The sequence below is a fragment of the Helianthus annuus genome, chromosome 17 (assembly GCF_002127325.2).
Source record: "Helianthus annuus cultivar XRQ/B chromosome 17, HanXRQr2.0-SUNRISE, whole genome shotgun sequence".
Classification (NCBI taxonomy): Eukaryota; Viridiplantae; Streptophyta; class Magnoliopsida; order Asterales; family Asteraceae; genus Helianthus; species Helianthus annuus.
Window position 1 is genome coordinate 40,518,806 of NC_035449.2, and position 23,187 is coordinate 40,541,992.

A 23,187-nucleotide genomic window follows, 5' to 3' on the forward strand; every position below is an offset into this window, starting at 1 on the left:
TCTACTGGTTTGTCTTTTCTGCTGCTTCCTGGGCACGCCCCCGTGTTCACTGGACACGGGGCGTGTTCAGGCTCTGTTCTCTTCTCTTTGTCTTGGGAGGTGCCGTTGAGGGTCCGGGCAGTTCACTTTTGTTCCTTTTCTTGTATTTATGGTAGATTTAGTAGTCTTTTTGCTTCTTTTGTGATTTTGAGCTCATTTCATCCTGAAAATACAAAAGGAAGACAAAAACACTCTTTTTCCAACATTAGTACTTAAAAAGGGTTAGTTTTATGCCTTAATTGATGTGTTTTATATGTTGCATTTTACACACATCAATAGTCTTCGAGACGACGGACAAAATTGTCCAGATTCGAGACCGTCTCAAAGCTGCCCGAGATAGGCAGAAGAGTTACGCGGATCCAAAGCGTAAAGACTTTCACTTCGAAGTAGGTGAAAAAGTGTTACTTATATCACCCTGGAAGGGGGTGATGCGTTTCGGTAAGAAAGGCAAACTAAGCCCGAGATACATAGGACCTTTCGAGGTTATCGAACGTGTCGGGTCAGTTGCCTATAAGTTAAACTTACCGGAGGAGCTCAATGGAATTCACAATGTGTTCCACATCTGCAATCTAAAGAAGTGCTTCGCTGATGAATCACTGGTGATACCACACACAGATGTGCATATAGATGAGAGCTTGAAATTTGTGGAAAAACCTTTGTCGATTGAAGATCGACAGGTAAAGAAGCTTCGAAGGAAGCATGTACCTATAGTAAAGGTCAAGTGGGATGCCCGTAGAGGTCCCGAATTCACGTGGGAGGTTGAAGCCACGATGAAAGAAAAATACCCTTACTTATTTCAGTAAATCTCGGGTCGAGATTTATTTTAAGGGGGTGAGGATGTAACACCTCGAAATTTTGTGTCCAATAATGTGTTAACACGTGTCATGAGTTTACACGTGGCATTAAATATTAAATAAAGGACTAAAGTTGACAAACCTTGAAAGTATGTAAATTCGAGGGTTTTAAATGTCAACAAAGAGTAAATATACTGTATAGTAACCCTAAACGATGCTCGTACCTTCAAACGAATAAATCATGGATCGTACGGAGCGAAACGCGGAAGAAAGTGAGAGATTACAAGCTACAGGGGTTAACTGTGTCAACATGTTTAATTATACCTCTGAGTGACCCTTTGACGAACCTGAGGCTTTGTAACAGTAAAATATACTCACTAGAGAATACTATATAAATTTCGCGAAGTTCCGTTTTAAAACAAGAAAGTTATGATCAAATTCGTATGAGAGGGGTTAAAAGCGTCAACAATAAAAGTTAAGGCTTTTCGGATAGTAATTAAACTAACCGGGGACTTAACAGTACGGGTAAAAGGCACGAGGCCCTTAACGGTAAATAATCGAGGGCCAAATCGCAAAGTTACCCCTTCGAAACCGAAAGGTCAGGTTAATGATTACAAAAGATTTGAAAATCTTGGAAATCAGGCCTCAGGCGGCCCGCCTGAGTGAAATAAGCAAGTTAATGCGGGCCGCGAGCCACCTGTGGATACGTTTCCTGACATGAAGATTCAGGCGGCCCGCGTGCATGTAGCCTGAATCTAATGCGGGTCGCGTACAAGTCCCAGATGCAGAATTCTTAGACAGACTTGTTGTTTGAAGTTGTGAACGATCATTTGAGCAATAAATGAAGCATGGGCGCCCTCTACATGCCCCCTAGCACCCAGGGCCACCTGCTGAACATCCATGATGCCTTGTAGGTTGATGTGTAATGATCTTATGCATGAAATGTTACTATAAAAGGCCATACATTGTGCATAAGTGAAACACACCTCAAAACCTGCCTTCTGATCATTCTTGGAGCTCTCAAGCATTCCTCTATCATTCTTAGTCGTGCACCAAGCTTCTGTAAGTTGCCTAACCCTTTGTGGTTTCGTTTTTCCATAGTTTTAGCCTAAAAGTCAATCCGTCGTAATTAACGATTGACTTTGCGATAAATCACGAATGGTCCAGTGATTTGTCGAATCAAAGATAGTTATATGATGGTAATCATGTAGGCATTAAAACCCTAAAAGGGCACCCTCTGATTCCCACTCTAACTACATCAAATATCGAGTCAAACGTGCTTAGAAAAAGTCAACAGAAGTGTCATTTTGTGATTTCTTGCATAATCTGTAATGTAGATGATATGTAACCTGTTTGAACACTCATAAAACATGATAATAAGTATATAAACTAATCTAAGCTTGTTTGATCTGACCATTTTCCGTTCAGACCCGGTACGGAGCCGAAAGTCGCAAAAGTTTGACTTTTGCATTGACTTCAGTTCTGACCCGTTAAAGTTTGATTTAGATATGCCTTAGGACTCTCTTAGGACCAGGTTACATGATGGTATAACCCTCTGTGACCGGTTCGTTGTTTGTCCGAGTCTTTTACACATTTCCGTTAAATGCTTAAAAATTGACCGTAACGCCCTTTTTAAATTAAAACGAGAATTTCGGACATGTGAAAGGATCATAACCTTGGTTACTGATTTCTAAGCATGTCCCTAAAATTTCATGTCAATCCAAGGTCCAGAATAGGAGTTATGCTAAATAGCGCAAATTGCGAAACTTTAAGAATTAAATAGCGCAATTAGCATAACGCCTATCTAAACCCGGATTTCGACACCAAACCTTTTACTCACTGATGTAAAATAATATTTTGGGATTTTTAATTATTTTTAACCTGCTCATAACCTGCGGTTATGGCAACGGTTCGGTAAATACCGAATATACCCTTTTCGGCCATAACTTGAGTTCTACAAGGTCTTTTGACCCGATTCCAGTTTCTACTGATTTTAATTAATAAATAAAGTATTTTAGACTTTATAAACTATTCGGGAAGCTCAGATTTCCTGTAGAACTCATAAATCTCTTTTATAATCTTTAAAAAGACCGAAATACCCCTACGGGGCATAATATGAACTTAAACTCGTTACGGGCATTATGGAAGGTATCCTACTGATACCACAACCTCTTTAAAGCATGTTGACTTAGGAAAACAGTGTAGGACTCTTACGGTTACCCGTTGCGCCTTTTGCGCGCACGGTTCGACTTATGTAACTAGTTTACATAAATTAGCCGAAACGGGTCAAACCATATTGTTTTGACCCCAAAACCCAGAGTATGATTATTATACCTATATAAAACAAGTCTTCAAACTTGTTGGGTCAAAATCACGCTCAATTCACAGTTTTCGCCTTTCACGCGATTAAACCGTAACTATCCATTGAAACTGACCGGTCTAAGCTACGGCTAAATTAAAGACCCGTTAGGATTCTAATAGGTTAAATCAAACCTTCGTTCCAAATTAGGGGACCAGTAAAAGCTATCTGCAATTTATTTCAATTTAAGGAATTATACTTGCAAAGGTAAATACTTTTAACTTATTTTCCGTTATACGGGCTTGGGTTGCGGTATCTAAAATACCGCTTGGTCGGGCAATTGACCCCAACTCATTAGTAGTTGGGTATTATCAATGTGACCCGTTTAAAAACTTGTTTTGTTGGCTTTACGCCTTTGGGGGCTTAATGACCATGTCCCGGATATCCTTGGCAGCATTTACGAATAGCCATGACCTTGACATCCCGGTGTAGGCGTACACCCGGCATTATGTCCATAACTATAAAAGTGTAGCCGTTGGTTACCCGCCACGGTTTTATGCTATGTGGTGTGTCTATTAAACTTTAACCCAGCACGACCCGGGCGACCGAACGCATAGTAACATGTAATTCTTTACAAGATTTGATTATAAATTATCCCAAGTTATAAAGAGTTTGTGCCTTGAGCATTTAAACCAATTTTATCAAACATTTTACAAAAGTGTCAGTTGAATGTATTTACCAGTGTAAACTGACGTATTTTCCCCAAAAAGACTAAATGCAGGTACTATGCGAAATTGGCTGGGATTTCTCCTTAGCATCATTAGAAGTCTCGCAAGCTTAAGATGCCTGAAGTCTGTTGAACAATACTTTTAATATTATTATTTGATCCCCTGTGGATTTTATTTCAACAATGGTGATACTTTGATATTACACTTAAGTTGAAATATATATTTATCTTTATGCTTCCGCTGTGCATTCATATATATTGTGTGGTTTGACTATAATGTTGCCAACTACGTCACGGTAATCCCCCACCGGGCCCACCGGTGAGACACGTGGAAATCGGGGTGTGACATGTGGGAGCTTCGACGATTTCACAATCTTTGACCTTTTCCGCTGGGACTTCTGTGATAAAGTCTGCAAGGACTTGACCCTTGATGGCTGGGCGTGGCCTATGCAAAATGTTGTGGCCTCCCAGCTCGATCGCCCACTTCGCTAATCGCCCGGATGTATCCGGTTTTTGTAATATCGTCCCAATGTGGAAATTGGTCAGTACTGTGATGACGTTGCCTGTGAAGTATCGGCGCAGCCTTCTAGAGGCATGTAGCAGCGCTAGCACCAGTTTCTCCATCGTTGAATATCTTGTTTCTGGATCCGTGAGCATTCTACTGACATAGTAGATCGGAGTCTGAACCCCGTTTCTTTCTACAAGCAGTACCGAACCCACTGCCTTGTCTGATGATGACAAGTACAAGATGAGCGACTCCTTTTCGAATGGTGCGGTCAATGTTGGGAGTTCGATCAAACACTCCTTCATTTGCTGAAAACCGCTTTCTGCTTCAGGCGTCCATCTGAATTCTTGCTTCTTTACATAGTTGCGCAAGGTACTTATGAAAGGGTACGACTTTGCGGCGTGATTTGACAGGAAGCGGTTAAGCGCGGCTAGGCGGCCGGCTAACCGTTGCATCTCTTTGATTGTTTTGGGTGATGCCATGCGCTCTATTGCTTGGACCTTTTCTGGATTCACCTTAAATCCGCCATTGGTGACTATGAAGCCCAAGAATTTCCCTTCCTCCATACCAAAGGAACATTTTGCTGGATTCAATTTCATGTTCACGCTTCTCAGCGAGTTGAAAGTTTTCTCGATGTCTTTCAGCATTTGGTCCTCTTCGGGACTTTTTACTACCAGGTCATCGATGTAAACCTCAATGTGCTTCCCAATATCCCCAGCGAAGGTCTTGTCCATCAGGCGCTGGTACGTGGCGCCAGCGTTTTTTAGACCGAAGGGCATCTTTGTATAACAGAAGATCCCGAGATAGGTTCTGAAAGTTGTCTTGTCTTCGTCTTCGAGCTTCATCTGAACCTGATGGTACCCCTTGTAACAATCCAAGAAGCACTTCCACCTGTATGGCGCGAGGGAGTCTATCTTTTTGTCAATCTCAGGCAAAGAATAGCAATCCTTAGGGCATGCCTTGTTGAGATAAGTATAATCAACGCACATTCGCCATTGTCCGCTCGACTTTTCCACCATTACTGGGTTCGCGACCCAACTTTGATAACGGACTTCCCGCAGGATTCCAACTTTGAGTAGTTCACATACTTGCTCATTCATTGCTTTTGTTTTGTCTGCCCCTAAGCTGCGCCTTCTTTGGAGCTTTGGTTCAACAGAGGGGTAGGTGTTTAAGCAATGCTCGGTAATGTCGCGCGGGACACCGGTCATGTCTGTCGGGGTCCAGGCGAAGATATCCATATTCCTGAACAATAGTTTCTCCAGATGCGTTCTGATATCTGACGAAATGGCGTGGCCTATTGTTACCGTTTGCTCTGGGTACTTACGGTTTAACACCCACTTCTCTGGCTCAGTTGTTGAAACTTTCGCCGCTTTCGTTGGGCGCAACTCTTCCATTGACATTACTTCTTTTTTGGCATAGATGATCGCCACCCCCGTCTTGGTTGGAAACCCTATCGCTGAGTGGGGGGTGGAAGTTACCATGTTTAGCTCGCCCTGGGTTTCTCTCCCAATCAACATGTCGTGCCTCGATTTGACAGGCATCACCATGAAGTTTACATTTGTTGTTCTTGAATGCTTTCCGTCAGAGAGTGTGACGGGAAAGCTGATTTGGCCTAGTGGGAAAACCATTTCGTTGCAAAATCCAGACAACGGATAATCAACTGGCTCGAGTCTTGCTTTGTCATCTTCATCAAACTGGTTAAAACACTGTTCGTAGATGATATCAGCTGTGCTTCCTGGGTCAATGAAGACATATTCCGTTTCATAATGGCCGATAATACCGGTAATGACGACGGGTCGAGTGGCGCGAGGACCACCGCGCACTACCGGGAAAATGACCTGTTGCTCTTGCCATGAAGGTTCGTAAGGGCGCTTGCCTTTCTCTTTTGCGCTGTATCTTGGTCCGTTGACCATATGGGTTTCAAGGCGCCGGACTTTCTTGTGACTTCCCTCATCATGGCGTTGAAGCTGTCGAGTTTCTTTTCGCACGTTTTTCACCAGGTGACTTAGCTTCCCGCTTTTTAGCGCTTTCTCAATTTCTTGACGTAGACTATAGCATTCATCTGTCAGGTGCCCTGTATCTTTGTGGAAGTCACAGTACAGGTTGGGGTCTTGCCCCTTCTTGTTTGTCATAGGCCTTGGAGCCTTGAAATCATGATTCTCCGTCATCAACACCTCTTTTGGTGTTTTTATGAGCGGAGTCCAGTGCTTTTCTCTGTTATCATCCTTGATTGCTTTTCGGTAACCGATTCTATCAATTGTGTCGCGCGCATCTTCTCTATAGCGCGGCCTTTCGTCATGGCCCCTTGATCTTCCAGATTTCCAATCATTACCTTTGTACTTGCTGCGCTTGTTGTGATCGCGCGAATTCCCTTTGGAAAATCGGTCTTCAGAATAATAATTCTTGTTTCCAGCGAGTGATTCTTCAGTTTGCGCGACTATTTTTGCGGCTTCCATTAGCTTATCCCATTCTTTGGGCATTCCGTCTTTGCCAGTGATAGTTCTGATGAGACTATCACAGCGAATGGCTTTCTTGAAATGGCAGCGCATGAGTTGTTCACTTACGCCACCGATTTCCAGACACTCCTTGTTAAAGCGAGTGATGAAATCTTCCAAACCCTCACCATCTCTTCGCCAAATGTCTTCTACCTCAGCTGTGTCGCGCTGGTATCGTCGTTGCTGGCTGAAGTAACTCAAGAACTGCGTCTTGAAGTCTACCCATGACTTAATCTTTCCTGGAGGAAGGCTGTCAAACCAGGCGCGAGCAGCCCCGGTAAGAGTTTGAATAAACAGATGGCACCGCATAGGCATGTTCCATCCTCATATGCAACCTACGCTTGTGAAAGTTCTGACGTGATCATCAGGATCAGTCAATCCGTTAAACTTTCTAACCGTCGGAGGTAACTTCTCTCTTGAAAGTGGCGCAAGCGCAATTTTGGGATGAACTTTGAATGTTCCGCAGCCTCAGCTGGCCGATAAGCGAGGCGGAAGTCTCTTTCCGCTTCTTCAGTGTACCCAATGTGTTGTCTTGGCTTGTAGTACTCATGATATTTCTGCAAGCGATTGAAGACTGACGAACCCTCGTCATCTTCCCAAGTTGGATCGTTCGGGTCAGTCTCCTTCCATTCTTTGAAGGTGTGATGGACAGTCGTAGTAACTTTCCGTTTCTCCCCTTGTATCGCGCGTGTCATGCACGCTTAGTCGCCTGGTGAGGGGAGGCCTATTGATTCTCTCTTGGAGATTTGGCTGTGGGGGTATCTTGCGTGCCCCCTGACTCTGTGCTTGAGGAGTGACCAAGGACGGTTCTGCTATTAAGACTGCTTGCTGTGCGATCAGAGATTGATACGCTGCGTTAATGGTTGCAATATTCTTGGCGTACCACGAGGCTGGAGTTTCACCCTCTGGTAGCCCTAGTAACGCTGAAACGTTCTGAGGTGGGGCCGGGTTTGAAGGTCCCTCGCCATTGTTTCCTGGGGTGACCGTCTGAGTAATGCGAGTGATGCTCCCGCATGGTCCGCCAGTGTTTGTTACTTCGATTTCCCCAATTTCTTCAATGTGATGGGGTTGGATATTTTGATTACCCTCGCCCAACACTGTGTTCGAGTTTGCTCTGAAACCAAACTCGGGAACGATTCCTTGACCAGCCATGATCGAAGGAACAAAAACGACGAAAAACTCAGAAAAAGAAGATGAAAGTGATTGTAGAAAATCGGTGGGCGCCAATGAAGAAACACGGAACTAATTATGAGGCAAATCTGTTGGGTTTATGTTTCTACCATGATGGTTAATCTTCCATAGTTTATCTGAGCTTCGTCTCGAATGTCTAATCCTGCAAAACAGAACACCGTTACTCGTTAAGAGGGGAATATGGGGTTTCCCTCTTAACCGGGCTCCGGCGTGAGAATAAGCGACTGCTTTGGGGAGGATAATTAAGTATTAAGAGTGAGAGTAGAGGGAATGGAATGTTTAACCTGTGAACTTAGTTCTCTATTTATAGCCGGAGAGGTGTAAGAGGATATGGGCTGATGGGCCTTGGGCCGGAAGGCGACAACATAGTGGATATGCTCTTTGTCTCACTGGTGTCGACCGTTAGTGGCTTCTAGAAGTTTTCCGGCGCTGGTGCGCCTTGAATGGAGCCACGTGTCACTGTTGTCGGCCTTGCTGTCTTTCTGCCATCAGCAGACAAGTGGAGTTCGTGGGACAGATGTCTCTGTCCCCTGATTGGTGCCACATAGGCGTCCTTATGTACTTTTCATCCTTTGCACCTCAGACGATCGTGGCGCACGATTGAACAGAGCCTGCAGGATGCTCATTGGCTCCTGTTTCCTGCCACTTGTACCTTTTGTACCTTCCTACTCTGGTCTCGCGCCGCAACCTTTATGTGATTGATGCTAGGCATGAAATCAGGTTGCGCGGTTTTACAGGTAGTGAAGGCTCTTATCAGATTGCTAAGTGTCGAAATTGCAGTTCTCTTCTAGATTGGGCCTCGCGCCTCTTCATGGGAAGTGGTGGGACTCGCGCGAGGTTACCAGTAAGAGAATTGTTGAATAAGGAGTATGGCCTCGCGCGCGGCCTTGAAGAAGGTTTGTGCAGCTTTTTTGGGGCCATACCCCTTCAACAACATATTTTTAAAAAACTTAAAATTTATATTACATGTACATTGTAAACAACCATAGAACATACTGACACCACAATTTTACCTAAATCAAAAAGATAAATAGATTGACATAATGTATATAATGTTAATATATTTAAATATTTAAATTTAAATGTTAGATTAATTATGCCTAAACATTGAAACCAAATAATAAAATTCACTGTAAGATTGAAACTAAAAAATAAAATTCAACCAATGATATTGTTTAAAATATATGACTTTAAAGAGAGTTTGTCAACTCAACATTACCCTATATATACAAAAGGAGTCAGGGAATAGTGCCAGACAAACCCTACATATACAAAAGGGTAAATCGCAAGAATGGCCTTGACCCGGTTAAAATTTCCAAACTAGCCATTCGAAACGTCTTGCTGAGACGCCACCACACCCCTGTAACGTCTCAACTATTGACCAACGAAAGGGCTGCACGTGGCAAGGTCATTTGACGTCTCAGGCCAGTGTGGATGTCCCCCCGTAACGTCTCAACTACCTAGCCTGTGATTATTTGACTTTTTGTGAGACGTCAAACCAACGAAAGGGCTGCAAGTTGTATTGCTTTTCACCAATTCCCATAACCTTTCTCTCTCCTCTTTATCTCTCATCTTTCTTCCCAATCCACCCCACCTGCAACTTCTCTTCCACCATAACCATGGCTTCCTCTCTCTCCTCCACCTTCTCCCCACCCTCAAACAATGAGTAAGCTCCTGAATAATATTATCAGCATTTCAATAATTGTCTGTACGATTTTATTTCTTGCTTTCAAGTTTACAGTAAGTGTGAATTCTAAGGCTCGAAATTCTAAGGAGAAGGAGCCGGAGTAGGAGTCGGAGAAGGAGCCGGAGCAGGAGCCGGAGAAAGAAGTTATTATATCAGCGGATGATGATGAATGCACAAGTGATGATGAAGTTGGATGGACAAGTTACAACTCTTCTAGTCTGATTAACAAGTGATGAACGAAGTTGCAGGTTGGCCATGGTGAAGACTGACTTTTGCAGGTTGGCGCTCTTGTTTGTTTAAATACATGCTTCGGTAGGTGATGGTGGTAGACTGTGGTGGTTGTGGTGGGTGGAGGTTGGTGGTGCTCGGTGAGGGTGGTGGTGCTTGGTGAGGGTGGTGGTGGTGCTCGGGGTGAAGAAGATGAAACAGATGAGAGATAAAGATGAGAGAGAAACATTTCACTAAAAGTCTTGGTAGTGTGCTTTTCAGCAGTGAGAACTTAATGTTTTATTTCATTATCTCAAGAAACACATCAGATCCATTTTAATATTCATTAATGGGGAATTAGTTTTATTTTATTTTATTATCCAAGACGTTTCGTTGGTCAGAGACGTCAAAGTTTGGTCAGAGACGTCAAACTTTACTTTGGGAAAATAGGCCAGTCATGATTGATCAGAGACGTCAAAGTTTGTCTGCCACGTGCAGCCCTTTCGTTGGTCAATAGTTGAGACGTTACAGGGGTGTGGTGGCGTCTCAGCAAGACGTTTCGAATGGCTAGTTTGGAAATTTTGACCGGGTCAAGGCCATTCTTGCGATTTACCCTATACAAAAAGGAGTTCAGGAAATAGTGTCAGACAACTTGCCTGGTACTTCCCTATTGGATCAACTCATTTTTAATTTAATTTTGTTACCAGCCTAAAATTACGGTTTTGGCCGTTGTTTAAAATTACGTTTTTGCCCCTAATTCAAAATAAAATTATACTTTTGCCATGGCTCAAAATTTACGCTTTTGCCCTCAGTTCAAAAACCCATTTCTAATTCTACTCCCAATTTAAATTTATGGTTTCGCCCTCCGTCTAAAATTACACTTTTGCCCCCGTTCAAATAAAAAATATGTTTTTGCCCCTAGCTCGAAATTACGATTTTCCCTCAACTCAAAATTACGATTTTGCCCACAGATCAAAATAAAATTATGTTTTCCCCCATAATTCAAAATTATGATTTTGCACTCATTCAAAATATTTTTACGATTTTGCCCTCTGTTCAAAATTATGATTTTGCTCCCATTTCAAAAATTACGATTTCTCCCCCAGTTAAAAATTATGATCTTGCCATCGTTTTACTTTTTTTTTTTTTTTGCAAAACTATAGTACTATTTTATTTTTCTTGGTTGACTGAATATAACTTTTATTGTGTCAAGCAGTTGTGTAACACTCGCTCATTGGTCTTGACAAATTGGTATTTTACCCCCAGCTCAAAATTACAGACCTGTATTGTTTTAATTTTTTTAGCAAAACTATGGTAGTGTTTTCGTTTAATTGGTTGTCTCGATTATTTTTTTAGATCGTGTAATAAGTAGTATGTACAAGTAACCTAAATACATGCATACATGTTATGAAACTAAGAAATATTTGATTTAACGCCCTACAACGCGGGCGAGTATAGGTGTAATTTTAATTCGTCAAGGCATGCCTGGTACATGCTCATTTGTCCTGAAAAATTACAATTTTGCTCCCAGTATAAAATTATAGTGTTTCTATCGTTTTAATTTTTTTTAGTAAAAGTATGGTAGTGTTTTTGTTTTAATTGGTTGACTCGATGTAATTTTTTTTGATATCGTGTTATGAGTAGTATGTACAAGTAACTGAAACACAGACATACATGTTATGAGAGAGAAATATTCGGCTTATTGCCCCGCAACGCGGACGGGGCAAAAACTAGTTAAAGTACATTGACTCATTCTTCATCTTTTAAATTGAGGGAAATATAGTAATTACCACTTTTAAATTGTGGGTAATATAGTAATTTGACTACAATATATTAGATGTACTTGTTATCTTCTTCATCTATATCAGAGATAAAGCCCTTTTTCTGAACTATCTCTTCTCCACAAAGATCATCTATCTCTACCGGAGACCAAGAAGCCTAGACGCGAACATCTTCACCGAGAAAGTTGAGGGGTAGCCCGTGCACCCCCTGGGATACATATAGATCCGCCCCTGGTTTTGAAGTTTGTTTGAAATGAATGCTATGCGCATTTAAAATGCGCTGTTCACCATCATTTGATTCTAAGTGTGTATGATTTAAGAAGTCACATAAAAACAAGCATACAATGTTCTAAGGTAAACAACCTTTGAAGTGTGTTTTTAAGGACAAGTAGGATGACAAAGAGCCAATAAGCTTTCTCTACAAGTATTCACACCAAACAAGTTTTCTCCAAGTGGTTGTTGTAGCTGAACCAACCCAAGAACAAGAGTCACTCCTTCACTGTCCTTTTGCATCCTTTCATAGCATTAGGTAAATACAAGTAGACTCGCCGGTTTATATTTTAAGAACTCCCATATAAAGAGAGATCCTTCTTCGAGAGAAGAAAGTTGTAATGTGATTGCTATCTTTTTAGTGAGCAATGAAGAGATGATCACTACCTTATATATTAATCAGATCTTTGTACATTGGCGATCATAACAACACTCAAATCCTGTGTCTTTTGTAAATTACATTTTTATCCATAATCTTTTTTCTTCTTTTTACCCTTTGTAACTTACATTTTTTACCCATAATTTGGTAATTTACATTTTAGCCTATATGCTTTTTACCTACCTCTCAACTTTTAAACTTTGCATTTTTAATCCTCAGGTTTGAATTCCGTTACCACTCCCTTAAGTTTTAAACTTTGTGTTTTTACCCTTTGCGCTATTACTCTATTTTTAACGGCGACACTCCCTCAACTTTCAAGCTTGCTTTTTTACGCCTTGCAGTATTACCCCCAAGTTTTAAACTTCGCATTTTTGTCCCTTGCGTTATTACTCCATTTTTACTGCCATCGCCCCCTTAATTTCTAAACTTTGCATTTTTATTCCTTGCACTATCACTTCATTTTTACAACTCCTCAACTTTGAAAATTTTCATATAATTACACATCATATAACGTTTGGACTAATCAATTCAATATTTGTAATGCACCCGCGCCGCAATGCGCGCGAGTCTAATTGCTAGTTTTATAGTTAAAGAGAAAATATTTTATAATGTATAAATTATAAATATAGGTTATATTATATTTTAAAGGAAAAATTACTAAAATAGTCAAAGTTGATAAAAAAAATTAAACTAGATATGAAATTTTAGCCCTTATCAAAGTAATAACCCTTCATTTTCTGCAGTCAGAAGCTGTCACATAAGCTTCGTCGGCCAAGATTAGCCTACCCTTTTTGGTAAAAAGCGTCGGCTAAGTCTACAAGTTTGGTGAAAAGTGATGTTGGGGAAATTTTGTAAACACGGATAATCAGAGAGGCGTGTAGTCACTCTCAGATCAAAGTATTTCGTTGGTTCTCCCGAATAATTCAGTCGGATACAACTCTGATTGAGAAATCGAATAAACAGCATGTGTGTGTTATGGAATTCGAGAATGGACCCGAGTGTGACCAAGAACCCTAATTTTGAATTTGGGGATGATTTGCAGGTAACTACTAACAGGCAGTTATCGACCCCAGCCAGGGGCTCTGCCCCTTGGACCCTGCTCCTAGGGGCGCTGCCCCCTTGGAACCCCCATTCGGGCCTTCTGTCCGAACACTTTGAATTATAACAACTCAAACAAACGTTCACTCCGACACCTCCTAACTTATTCGATGTATGTTATAATTTCCTTTGCTCACCAAATTAACCCCGATTACACTAAAATATCTAACAAATGTTGACCAAGCTCGTTCTGTAAATGAAAAGAGTCGGCTCAATCCACCATTTGGCAAAAGCGCCGGCTAAGCTCGTGTTTTTGCCGGTTCAACCCGTGCTTTCGATAATTACTACTTTAGTAAACGCTAATTTTTCATGTATATTTTTGAACTTTTGTAATCAACTTTGACTTTTGGTAATTTTCCTGTAAATAAAATAATTTGGGTGAGATTTATTTAATTATATCTAAAAAAATAAATAAATAAATAAAACGTAAAAACCCAAACCTGTACGACAATATGCCTCAGAAACGATCTCCCCCTTTGTGATCTTCAATTCCCCCACAAGGAACTTCATCACTCACTCTGAATGATGCGCACAAAGGTAAACTTTAATTTCTCCTCTTCGATCTGTTTCCTCCTTAATCCACTGAATTCAATTATGCATTTCATCAACAGCATCACGTTTTCAACTTGATTCATCAATTGCATCTCATTCACGCGATTTATATGTTACTGTTTGTTTCAAATCTGTTACGATTGATTATTGTGATGAATTGAAGTCTCCATAAGCTGAATTCGGTGAAGATTTGAGTTGTTTTTACGTTTTTGAAGTTGTGTGAATTGGATCTGAGTTAATTTTGAGTAGGTTTTAGGCTTCATGAAAACACACAGAGGATTTCAGTGTTGTTATGATGACGAAGAAGATTAGTTATAGCAGGTTTAAGAAAGAGATTAGAAATTAGGTATTGATTTAGCAGTGCAAGTGCATTTTGCTAGAGAATAACTTGTATGTGAGAAGAAAGAAGATGAGGATGCATCTATGTTATTGTATTATATGCTATATTGTTAGTATAATAATATTAACACTTAAGGATTAGGGCCAAAACTTGGTCAAGGAGAGCAAATCACAACCAAACAAACATACGCACAAAACAGAATTAAACGGAGAAAGATTTATGCGGTTTGGTTGGTGTGACCTACGTCCATGGTTGCAACTAGCGGTTATAATTCTTATTCCGGTGCTCAATGAATTACAAAGGCGCTACACATCTATATACTAAGGGTATGTTTGGTATGAAGCTTTTAAGAGCTTTTAGGAGCTTTTAGCTTTTAAGAAAAAGCTCCTACTCAATAAAAAGTCTTGTTTGGTTGAAGGAGCTTGAAGCTTTTAGGTTAAGAGCTTGAAGCTTTTGGTTAAATGCTCCTACTAGTAGCGTTTAGAAGGAGCTACAAGCTTTTAGGAAAAAAATGACTATTTTAACCTTTAAAGATAATGAACTTTTTAGTTATGTTTCTTTTAGTTATGTCCATTTTAGTCATTTTATATATTTTATTAAAAGCTCCAACTACTCTGCCAAACACCTAATTATATCTAAAAAGCTACAGCCACCACTCACCAGCTACCAGCCTCCAGCTTTCAACCACCAGCCACTTTTGCCAAACATGAAACATACCCTAAATAGATTAAGAAATGTTAAATTTAGGCAACTTTCCAAATGAACTAATTTGGAGTATTAGGGTTAGCTCCCCCTAGGTCGAAGCCTCCACAAATCCCAAAATATAGTTGATAGTTTGTGCACTAGAAATTGATGGAGTGTAGGAGACTTGGTGAAACTTTCTATGATACAAATATAGCATGTAGAGTCATAGTAGTGCCCACTAGTTTTGCTTAAGTTTTATCATAGATATCAGGAGGCGTGTTCTTAATGGTGGATACCTTGCCACTAATCTATAAAAAAATGAGATATAAAAAAATTTGTACAAGTTATTGATATATTGATCTATAAACTAAAACTGAATCTAGGGCAGGGGATGAGTAAGCATGAGTTGACAGCTAGAATGTTAATTTGGTTTCATTATATTGGTGTCAACAAATAAGACTAGTAGACTACTATCTTGATCAGATGATTCACAGGGAGATACATAGGATGTAGAAAAGTTATCATGTGTTGCAATGTTGTAGAAGGCGCTAGGCGCTAGTCGGGCGGTGAGGTACCACCTATGGATTAATCGGGATGAATCGGATTGCACTTTTTAAGTATAATTTTACAATTTTATATATATATATATAGATAACTTTATACTTTTTATTAATAAATTTACAAGTTTAGGAGATAACTTTATACTTTTTATTAATAAATTTAAAACTTTAGGAACCATATATATGTAAACTAGTGAAAGATAGAGGGGGTTAAATGTTAAAATACCTAAACTTAAATGTTAAAATAGGTTTATAACTAAAATTTGGGCTTTAAACCATGGGCCAGGTTTCAAAAATTGGGTTTTTGGGTCAAAAAACATGGGCCCGATTAGTCCGATTTTTACCGATTTTGTCCGACTTTTACCGACGTTGACCGATTTTGACCATAACCGATTTTTTTGACCGACTAGCTTAAATTTAGGCAGTAACCCACCGACTAGCGCCTAGGCGCCGATTAATCGGCCGCCTAGGCCGATTTCTGCAACATTGATGTGTTGATTATTTACTGATTTTTTTGGTCTTCAATTTGGTTTGCTCATTTAACATCTCTTATGATCTCCATGTCTCATTTTTTAAGGTGTTTATGATCGGCCAAAATCGTATATTTCTGTAGCTGGGTATAAAGTTCATTTATAGAGTTGTGTTATCAAAAGGTTGAAAAATGGGGTGCCCAAATCAACAGTCTGAAGTAGTCGCAGTTTCCGGAGACACTAAAGGTTGTTCCTGTGCACCTCCCAAAACTTCTTCAGCATTTATGGTAAATTCAGAAATCGGTGCAGTTTTGGCTGTTATGAGAAGAAACGTACGGTGGGGATTTCACTACACAACAGATGAAGATCAACTAGACCACCCTCTCATCACATCTTTCAAAGAAATACGAAAACAAGTCTTCTCCTGGCAGCATCACTGGCACACCATCAGTCCAGTTATGTATCTGCAGCCCTTTTTAGATGTCATTCAATCAGATGAAACTAGTGCACCAATAACCGGTGTTGCATTGTCATCAATCTACAAATTCTTAACCCTTGAAGTTCTTGATCTGGACACCGTTAATGTAACTGATGCGTTGCATTTGATAGTTGATGCTGTGACTAGTTGTCGGTTTGAGGTAACTGATCCTGCATCTGAAGAGGTGGTGTTGATGAAAATACTTCAAGTTTTATTGGCGTGTATGAAGAGTAAGGCGTCAGTTAATTTGAGTAACCAACATGTATGCAACATAGTGAACACGTGTTTCCAGATCGTTCATCAAGCGGGCTCCAAAGGTGAATTGTTACAGAGAACAGCTCGACACACAATGCATGAATTGATTAGATGTATCTTTATGCATCTGTCTGATGTTTGTAATAATAATCAAGATTTTACTCCGGGAGGCAGATCTCATTCTGGTGACGAGGTAAATTAACGTTTCTTGTTTGACTTGAGCTTTGTCTTAATTGCTGAGTGTTATGTGCCTTATGTCCAAGGCTTGATGCAAAACTACTATCGAGCCGGGGGTCTCATTGGAAGCAGGCTCTCTATTCCTACGGGATAGAGGTAAGGCTGTCTACATCTTACCCTCCTCAGACCCTACCTTAGCTTTGCTATTGGTGGGATTTACTGAGTATTATGATGATGATGATTGTTTGACTCGAACTTTATCTGATGCCGTGTATTTTTTATGCATCTGCGGTCTGCCTGATGTTTGTGATAATAATCAATATTTTATTTTGAGTAAAATGCAATTTTCGTCCCTGAGGTTTGGTCAGTTTTGCTACTTTCGTCCAAAGGTTTGTTTTTCCGCATTTGGATCCAAAAGGTTTGAAATCTTGCCATTTTCATCCGGCTCGTTAACTCCATCCATTTTTCTCTGTTAAGGCATGCGTATTTTCGTCTTTTTTGTTAACTTAAGGGTATTTTCGTCTTTTTGGAATACTTGTACGCTATGCTAAATGCTTGTACATAAAGTGCAAAAGACCGAATTGCTCTTTACGTTAACAAAAAAGACGAAAATACCCCTGGATTAACAAAGAAAAAATGGATGGAGTTAACAAGTGGGATGAAAATGGCAAGATTTGAAACCTTTTGGATCCAGATGCGGAAAAACAAACCTTTCGACCAAAGTCTCAAAACTGGCCAAACCTCAGGGACGTAATTGGCATTTTATTCTTTTATTTTTAGTTTTACCCGTTTGATCAACCCACATAATGTATTGGAAAACTGTTACATCTAGACGTAACAGATTTTATGAGGTGTTGAGCTGGCATTTGATTATCACATACTTCTGTTTGTACAGGCCAGCATTCCGGATAAAGATCACTCATCAGCAAGTAAACCACAGGATAACGGTTACACCGGTTCAAAAATCGAGTTGGCTGGCGGTCCGTTAAATCTTTCCACCAATATTCCCGAAGTTAAGATGGATCACGAATCCACCGGTGACGTTGATCAGAGTAAAACCCATCAAGTGGCGGAACCCTATGGCGTTCCATGCATGGTGGAAATATTCAGCTTTCTGTGTTCCCTATTGAACGCTGTAGAACATGTTGGAGTGGGTCCCAGATCCAACTCTCTAACATACGATGAAGATGTCCCGTTATTCGCATTCGGGTTAATCAACTCAGCCATCGAGTTAAGTGGGCCCAGTTTGGGCCACCATCCCGAAATGTTGGCGTTGGTCCAGAACGATTTATTCCATAGCTTAATGCAGTTCGGGCTGTCTCCAAGCCCGTTAATTCTTTCTACAGTTTGTAGCATTGTTTTGAATCTTTATCATCTTATGCGGGTTAAACTCAAACTCCAGCTGGAAGCGTTTTTCTCGTGTGTTCTTATGAAGATTGCGGTTAACAAACACGGAGCTTCGTATCAACAACAGGAAGTTGCGATGGAAACACTTGTCGATCTTTGCAGGCAGCCGAGTTTTATTCATGAAATGTATGCTAATTACGATTGCGATATTTCCTGTAGCAATTTGTTTGAAGATCTCGCAAATTTGCTATCGAAGAGCGCGTTTCCGGTAAATAGCCCGCTTTCTGCCATACACGTTCTTGCTTTAGAAGGGTTAATCGCAATGATTAGTGGTATGGCGGAAACCATGGGTGACGCTGATCAGATTCCGGTTCTAGAACCGGATGCTTCAAATCTCGAACAACGTGAAGCGTTTTGGAATGTGAAATGTGAAAGCTATGAAAATTCAGACTGTTGGGTACCGTATATTCATAAGATGAAGCACATTAAGAAGAAGTTAATGATCGGGGTTGACCATTTTAACCGGGATCCGAAAAAAGGTTTTCAGTTTCTACAAGGATCGTGCTTATTGCCAGAAACGCTTGACCCGATAAGTGTAGCGTGTTTTTTAAGGTACGCAAGTGGGTTAGATAAGAATCTTGTTGGAGAGTATCTCGGGAATCACGATCAGTTTTGTGTCGATGTGCTTCAAGAATACGCAAAAACGTTCGATTTTCAAGAAATGAATCTCGACACTGCGTTGCGGGTTTTCTTGGAAACTTTTAGATTACCGGGAGAATCGCAAAAGATACAGCGAGTTGTGGAGGCGTTTGCTGAAAGATATTATGAACAGTCACCTAACATTTTTGCCAATAAAGATGCCGCTTTATTATTATCATATTCTTTAATAATGCTTAATACAGATCAACACAATACACAGGTGAAGAAAAAGATGACAGAAGACGATTTTATCCGTAATAATCGGCGGATAAACGGTGGAAATGATCTCCCGCGCGAATATTTATCTGAGCTTTACCACTCGATTTGCGAAAACGAGATTCGAATGACACCAGAACAAGGTGTCGGGTTTCCAGCCATGACCCATGATAACTGGGTCGGGCTGATTCACAAATCGAGACAAACCGCTCCGTTTATCGTATGCGGGTCGGGAGAACAGATCAACAACAAAATGTTTGCTATTTTGTCGGGCCCGACTGTTGCTGCTCTCTCTGTCGTTCTGGATCTTGTAGATCAAGAAACGGTGTTGCAAACGTGTATTGACGGATTCTTAAACGTTGCTAAGATTGCTGGTTGTTATCATCTTGATGATGTTCTTGACGGGCTTTTAGTTTCTCTCTCTAAATTCACAACGCTTTTGCTTCCGATGTCGATAGAAGACTCCATTCTTGCTTTCGGTCACGATTCCAAAGCGCAAAAGTCAACCTTAGCGGTTTTCACTATAGCAAATACGTACGGTGATTATATACGTTCGGGCTGGCGAAACATTCTCGATTGCGTTCTAAGCTTACATAAACTGGGTCTTCTTTCTGCTCGTCTAGGTCGTGATGCAGCTGATGAGTTGGAGTCAAATTCCGATGACTCGGTAAGATCTTCATTAGTCAACCCAGTCAAACCCGCATTACCCCCAGCCCGGAAGTCATTCGGGCTCATGGGCCGATTTAGTGAGTTTTTATACTACGATATGGAAAAACCCGCTCCGCAACCTTCTGAAGAACAGGTTGAAGCTCAGAAACGGGCAACGGAAATCGTTAACGAGTGTCGTATCGATAGTGTGTTTACCGAGAGTAAATTTCTTCAATCCGAGTCTCTTTTAAATCTTTCGCGTGCCTTGATCCTAGCTTCACACGAAGATGAAAACGGTGCGGTTTTTTGTCTGGAATTGCTGATTACGGTTACGTTAAACAACCGCGATCGAATTATGCTTTTATGGCAAAATGTTTACGAGTACATAGCTAATATTGTCCAGTCAGCCGTGATGCCGAGTACTCTAGTTGAAAAAGCGGTTTTCGGGCTCATCAGAATTTGTAGACGGTTGCTTCCGTATAAAGAAGAATTAACCGATGACCTTCTTAAATCACTTCAACTTATTCTAAAACTCGATGCGCGGGTGGCGGATGCGTATTGTGAACACATTACACGGGAAATTATGCATCTTGTTAAAGCAAACGCGGGTCAAATAAAGTCTCATTTGGGCTGGCGTACCATCACTTCTCTCTTATCAATCACAGCCCGTCATCCGGAAGCTTCCGAACCTGGATTCGAGACTCTCGAATTCATCATGCTGGATGGAGCCCACTTGTTACCCGCTAACTTCGTGCTCTGTGTCAATGCAGCCCGTCAGTTTGCTGAATCTCGGGTTGGTGATGTTTCAAGATCTACCAAGTCGTTGGATTTGATGGCGGGTTCGTCAGTGTGTCTGGTCAAGTGGTCTCGTGAAGCGGTTGGGGAAGAACCTGAAACCGCGCTTCAACTTTATCAAGATATTGGAGAGATGTGGGTCCGGTTGGTTCAAAGTTTAAGAAAAGTATGTATCGACTCCAGAGAAGAAATCAGGAACCATGCGGTTTTGATGCTGCAACAGTGCTTAACGGGTTTAGACGGTATTCATTTGCAAGACGATGCGTGGGTACAATGTTTTGATTCGGTAGTATTCCCGTTACTAACCGAACTGTTAGAAATTGTCGAAGAAAAGTCGGCGAAAGAGTACCGAAACATGGAAGGTACACTTATTTTATCCTTGAAACTATTGTCAAAATCGTTTTTACATTCGTTACCGCGTGTATCCAGTTCGGCATTGTTTAGTAAAATATGGGTAGGTGTTTTAAGTTGTATGGAGCATTACACAAAGGTCAAATTTAGAGGCAAAAGAAGTGAGAAAATTCATGAATTAGTGCCTGAGCTTCTAAAAAACACACTGTTTGTCATGAAATCGACCGGAGTACTTTCACCAAACGCTTCGAACGGGCTATGGGAGCAGACTTGGTTACATGTAAAAGATCTTGCACCTTCGGTGCAGTCAGAGGTGTTCCCTGATGACGAACCACGAACCGTGGTTGCTGGTGCGGTTCCTGAGGTTAACATAGTGGTTCCGTGAGGTGGGTTTGGTTTAAATTTTGATGGGCAGGATGAGGAAAGAGTTATAGTTGAGCAGGTTTTCTTATGTTTGTATACTTTAGTAGTTTGTTTGTATAAGTGTTGGTCTTTTGTTTTGGTTTTGATCTTTTACATTTGTTGGCCTTTTGGTCCATCAAAAGGAGATATAGTCCTCGAAACATTATATAAACTTTGTATTTTTTTGAACATTGTGTTACATCATAAGGTGCATCGTCTTTAGTTTCGTCGGTTTTCAAAAATCACACCATAAACAAGTTATTTATTATATCATATCAAACCATTTATTTTTAATATAATATATTAGTTTAAAAGTTATGTATGAATGGGGAAAGATCCACTAAAAAGTGGATTTTGCATTAGTAGCCTAAGAAGAATTCACTTCTTATAACTAGGAATGAAGTGTATTTTGGTACTAAAACATTTTAGTTCTTATAAATAGGAGTGTGAAAATAACATGTGATCATTTTTTGTTTTCTAAAATATACATAAAAGAAATCCAGTAAAAAAATTTAGCACAAAAAATATAGTACAAAAATTCAGCATAAAAAATTGAGGAAAAAAAATTTAAGATAAAAAAATTCAACACAAAAATTTAGCACAAAAATATAGCACCAAAATCTAGCAAAAAAATTTGTTATACAACGTAAAAATACAACACATTTTTGTGGGTTTTTTTAGTCGTCATATTTTATATAGCAATATGGTACTCAAATTAAAGAGAAAAAGACGCTCGATTTTATGGTGAAATTTTTATGTAAAAATAATGTCATATAAAAAAGTTATGAACGTTTAAAAAATATGGTGAAATATACATGTATAAAGAAAATCAATAAATAGGATTTTCTCAAAATACCCTTATATTCTTTTTTTTTTTCCTATATTTTCATGTTAACCATTAATTTGAAAAAAAAAATTCTAATCCTAATTAGACAAAATGAAATTTATTTGATCTCCCAAATCCCAATGTATGAATTACTACATAAAAATTAGTTTTGTTATTTATTATAGAGTTAAATGCTATTTTAGTTCCTATGATTTGAGCCATTTTGCCAGTTTAGTCCAAAGGTTTCATTTTTAACTTGTGGGTCCACAAAGATTTCACAGTTGTCATTTTAGTCCACTGGGTTAACTTCATCCATTTTTTCTGTTAACGAGAAGGCCAATTCGGTTATTTTATATGGCTGAATTACCCTTTTAGTTAACAGAATTACATACAAAATGACCAAATTGACCTTCTCGTTAACAGAAAAAATGGATGAAGTTAACCAAGTGGACTAAAATGGTAACTGTGAAACCTTTTTGGACCCACAAATTAAAAATGAAACCTTCGGACTAAACTGACAAAATGACCCAAACCACATAGACTAAAATGGCACTTAACTCTTTGTTATATCAAACTACTAGGTTATAACCCCGTGTATTACACGGGTTGAGTAAATAAATTTATATACTAAATAATAAAACATACGGGTTGAATAAATATAATTTGATATATTAATTAATAAAAAGTTATATATATATATATATATATAAGAACCATATAGTATGAGTTGAATTAATGTAATTTTATATACCAAATAAAGAAAATTATATCTTTAAAACCACATGTATTATACGTGTTGAATAAATGTAATATTGTTTACCAAATAATAAAATAATACATCTTTAAAAAACCTCATTTATTACACGAGTTAAATAAATGTAATTTTATATACCAAATAATAATAAAGTTAGTAAA

At 39.7% G+C, this 23,187-nt stretch overlaps 1 protein-coding gene across 1 annotated transcript; it reads left to right on the plus strand.

Moving 5' to 3' along the window:
• Nucleotides 1–13,889: 13,889 nt before the first annotated feature.
• Nucleotides 13,890–21,672, plus strand: LOC110920955 (ARF guanine-nucleotide exchange factor GNOM). The gene is made up of 3 exons (XM_022165203.2): nt 13,890–14,009; nt 16,186–17,004; nt 17,884–21,672. The coding sequence occupies exons 2-3, from the start codon at nt 16,270–16,272 to the stop codon at nt 21,427–21,429; spliced, it is 4,281 nt and encodes a 1,426-aa protein (XP_022020895.1). The 5' UTR covers nt 13,890–14,009; nt 16,186–16,269; the 3' UTR covers nt 21,430–21,672.
• The last annotated feature ends 1,515 nt before the right edge of the window (nt 21,673–23,187 follow it).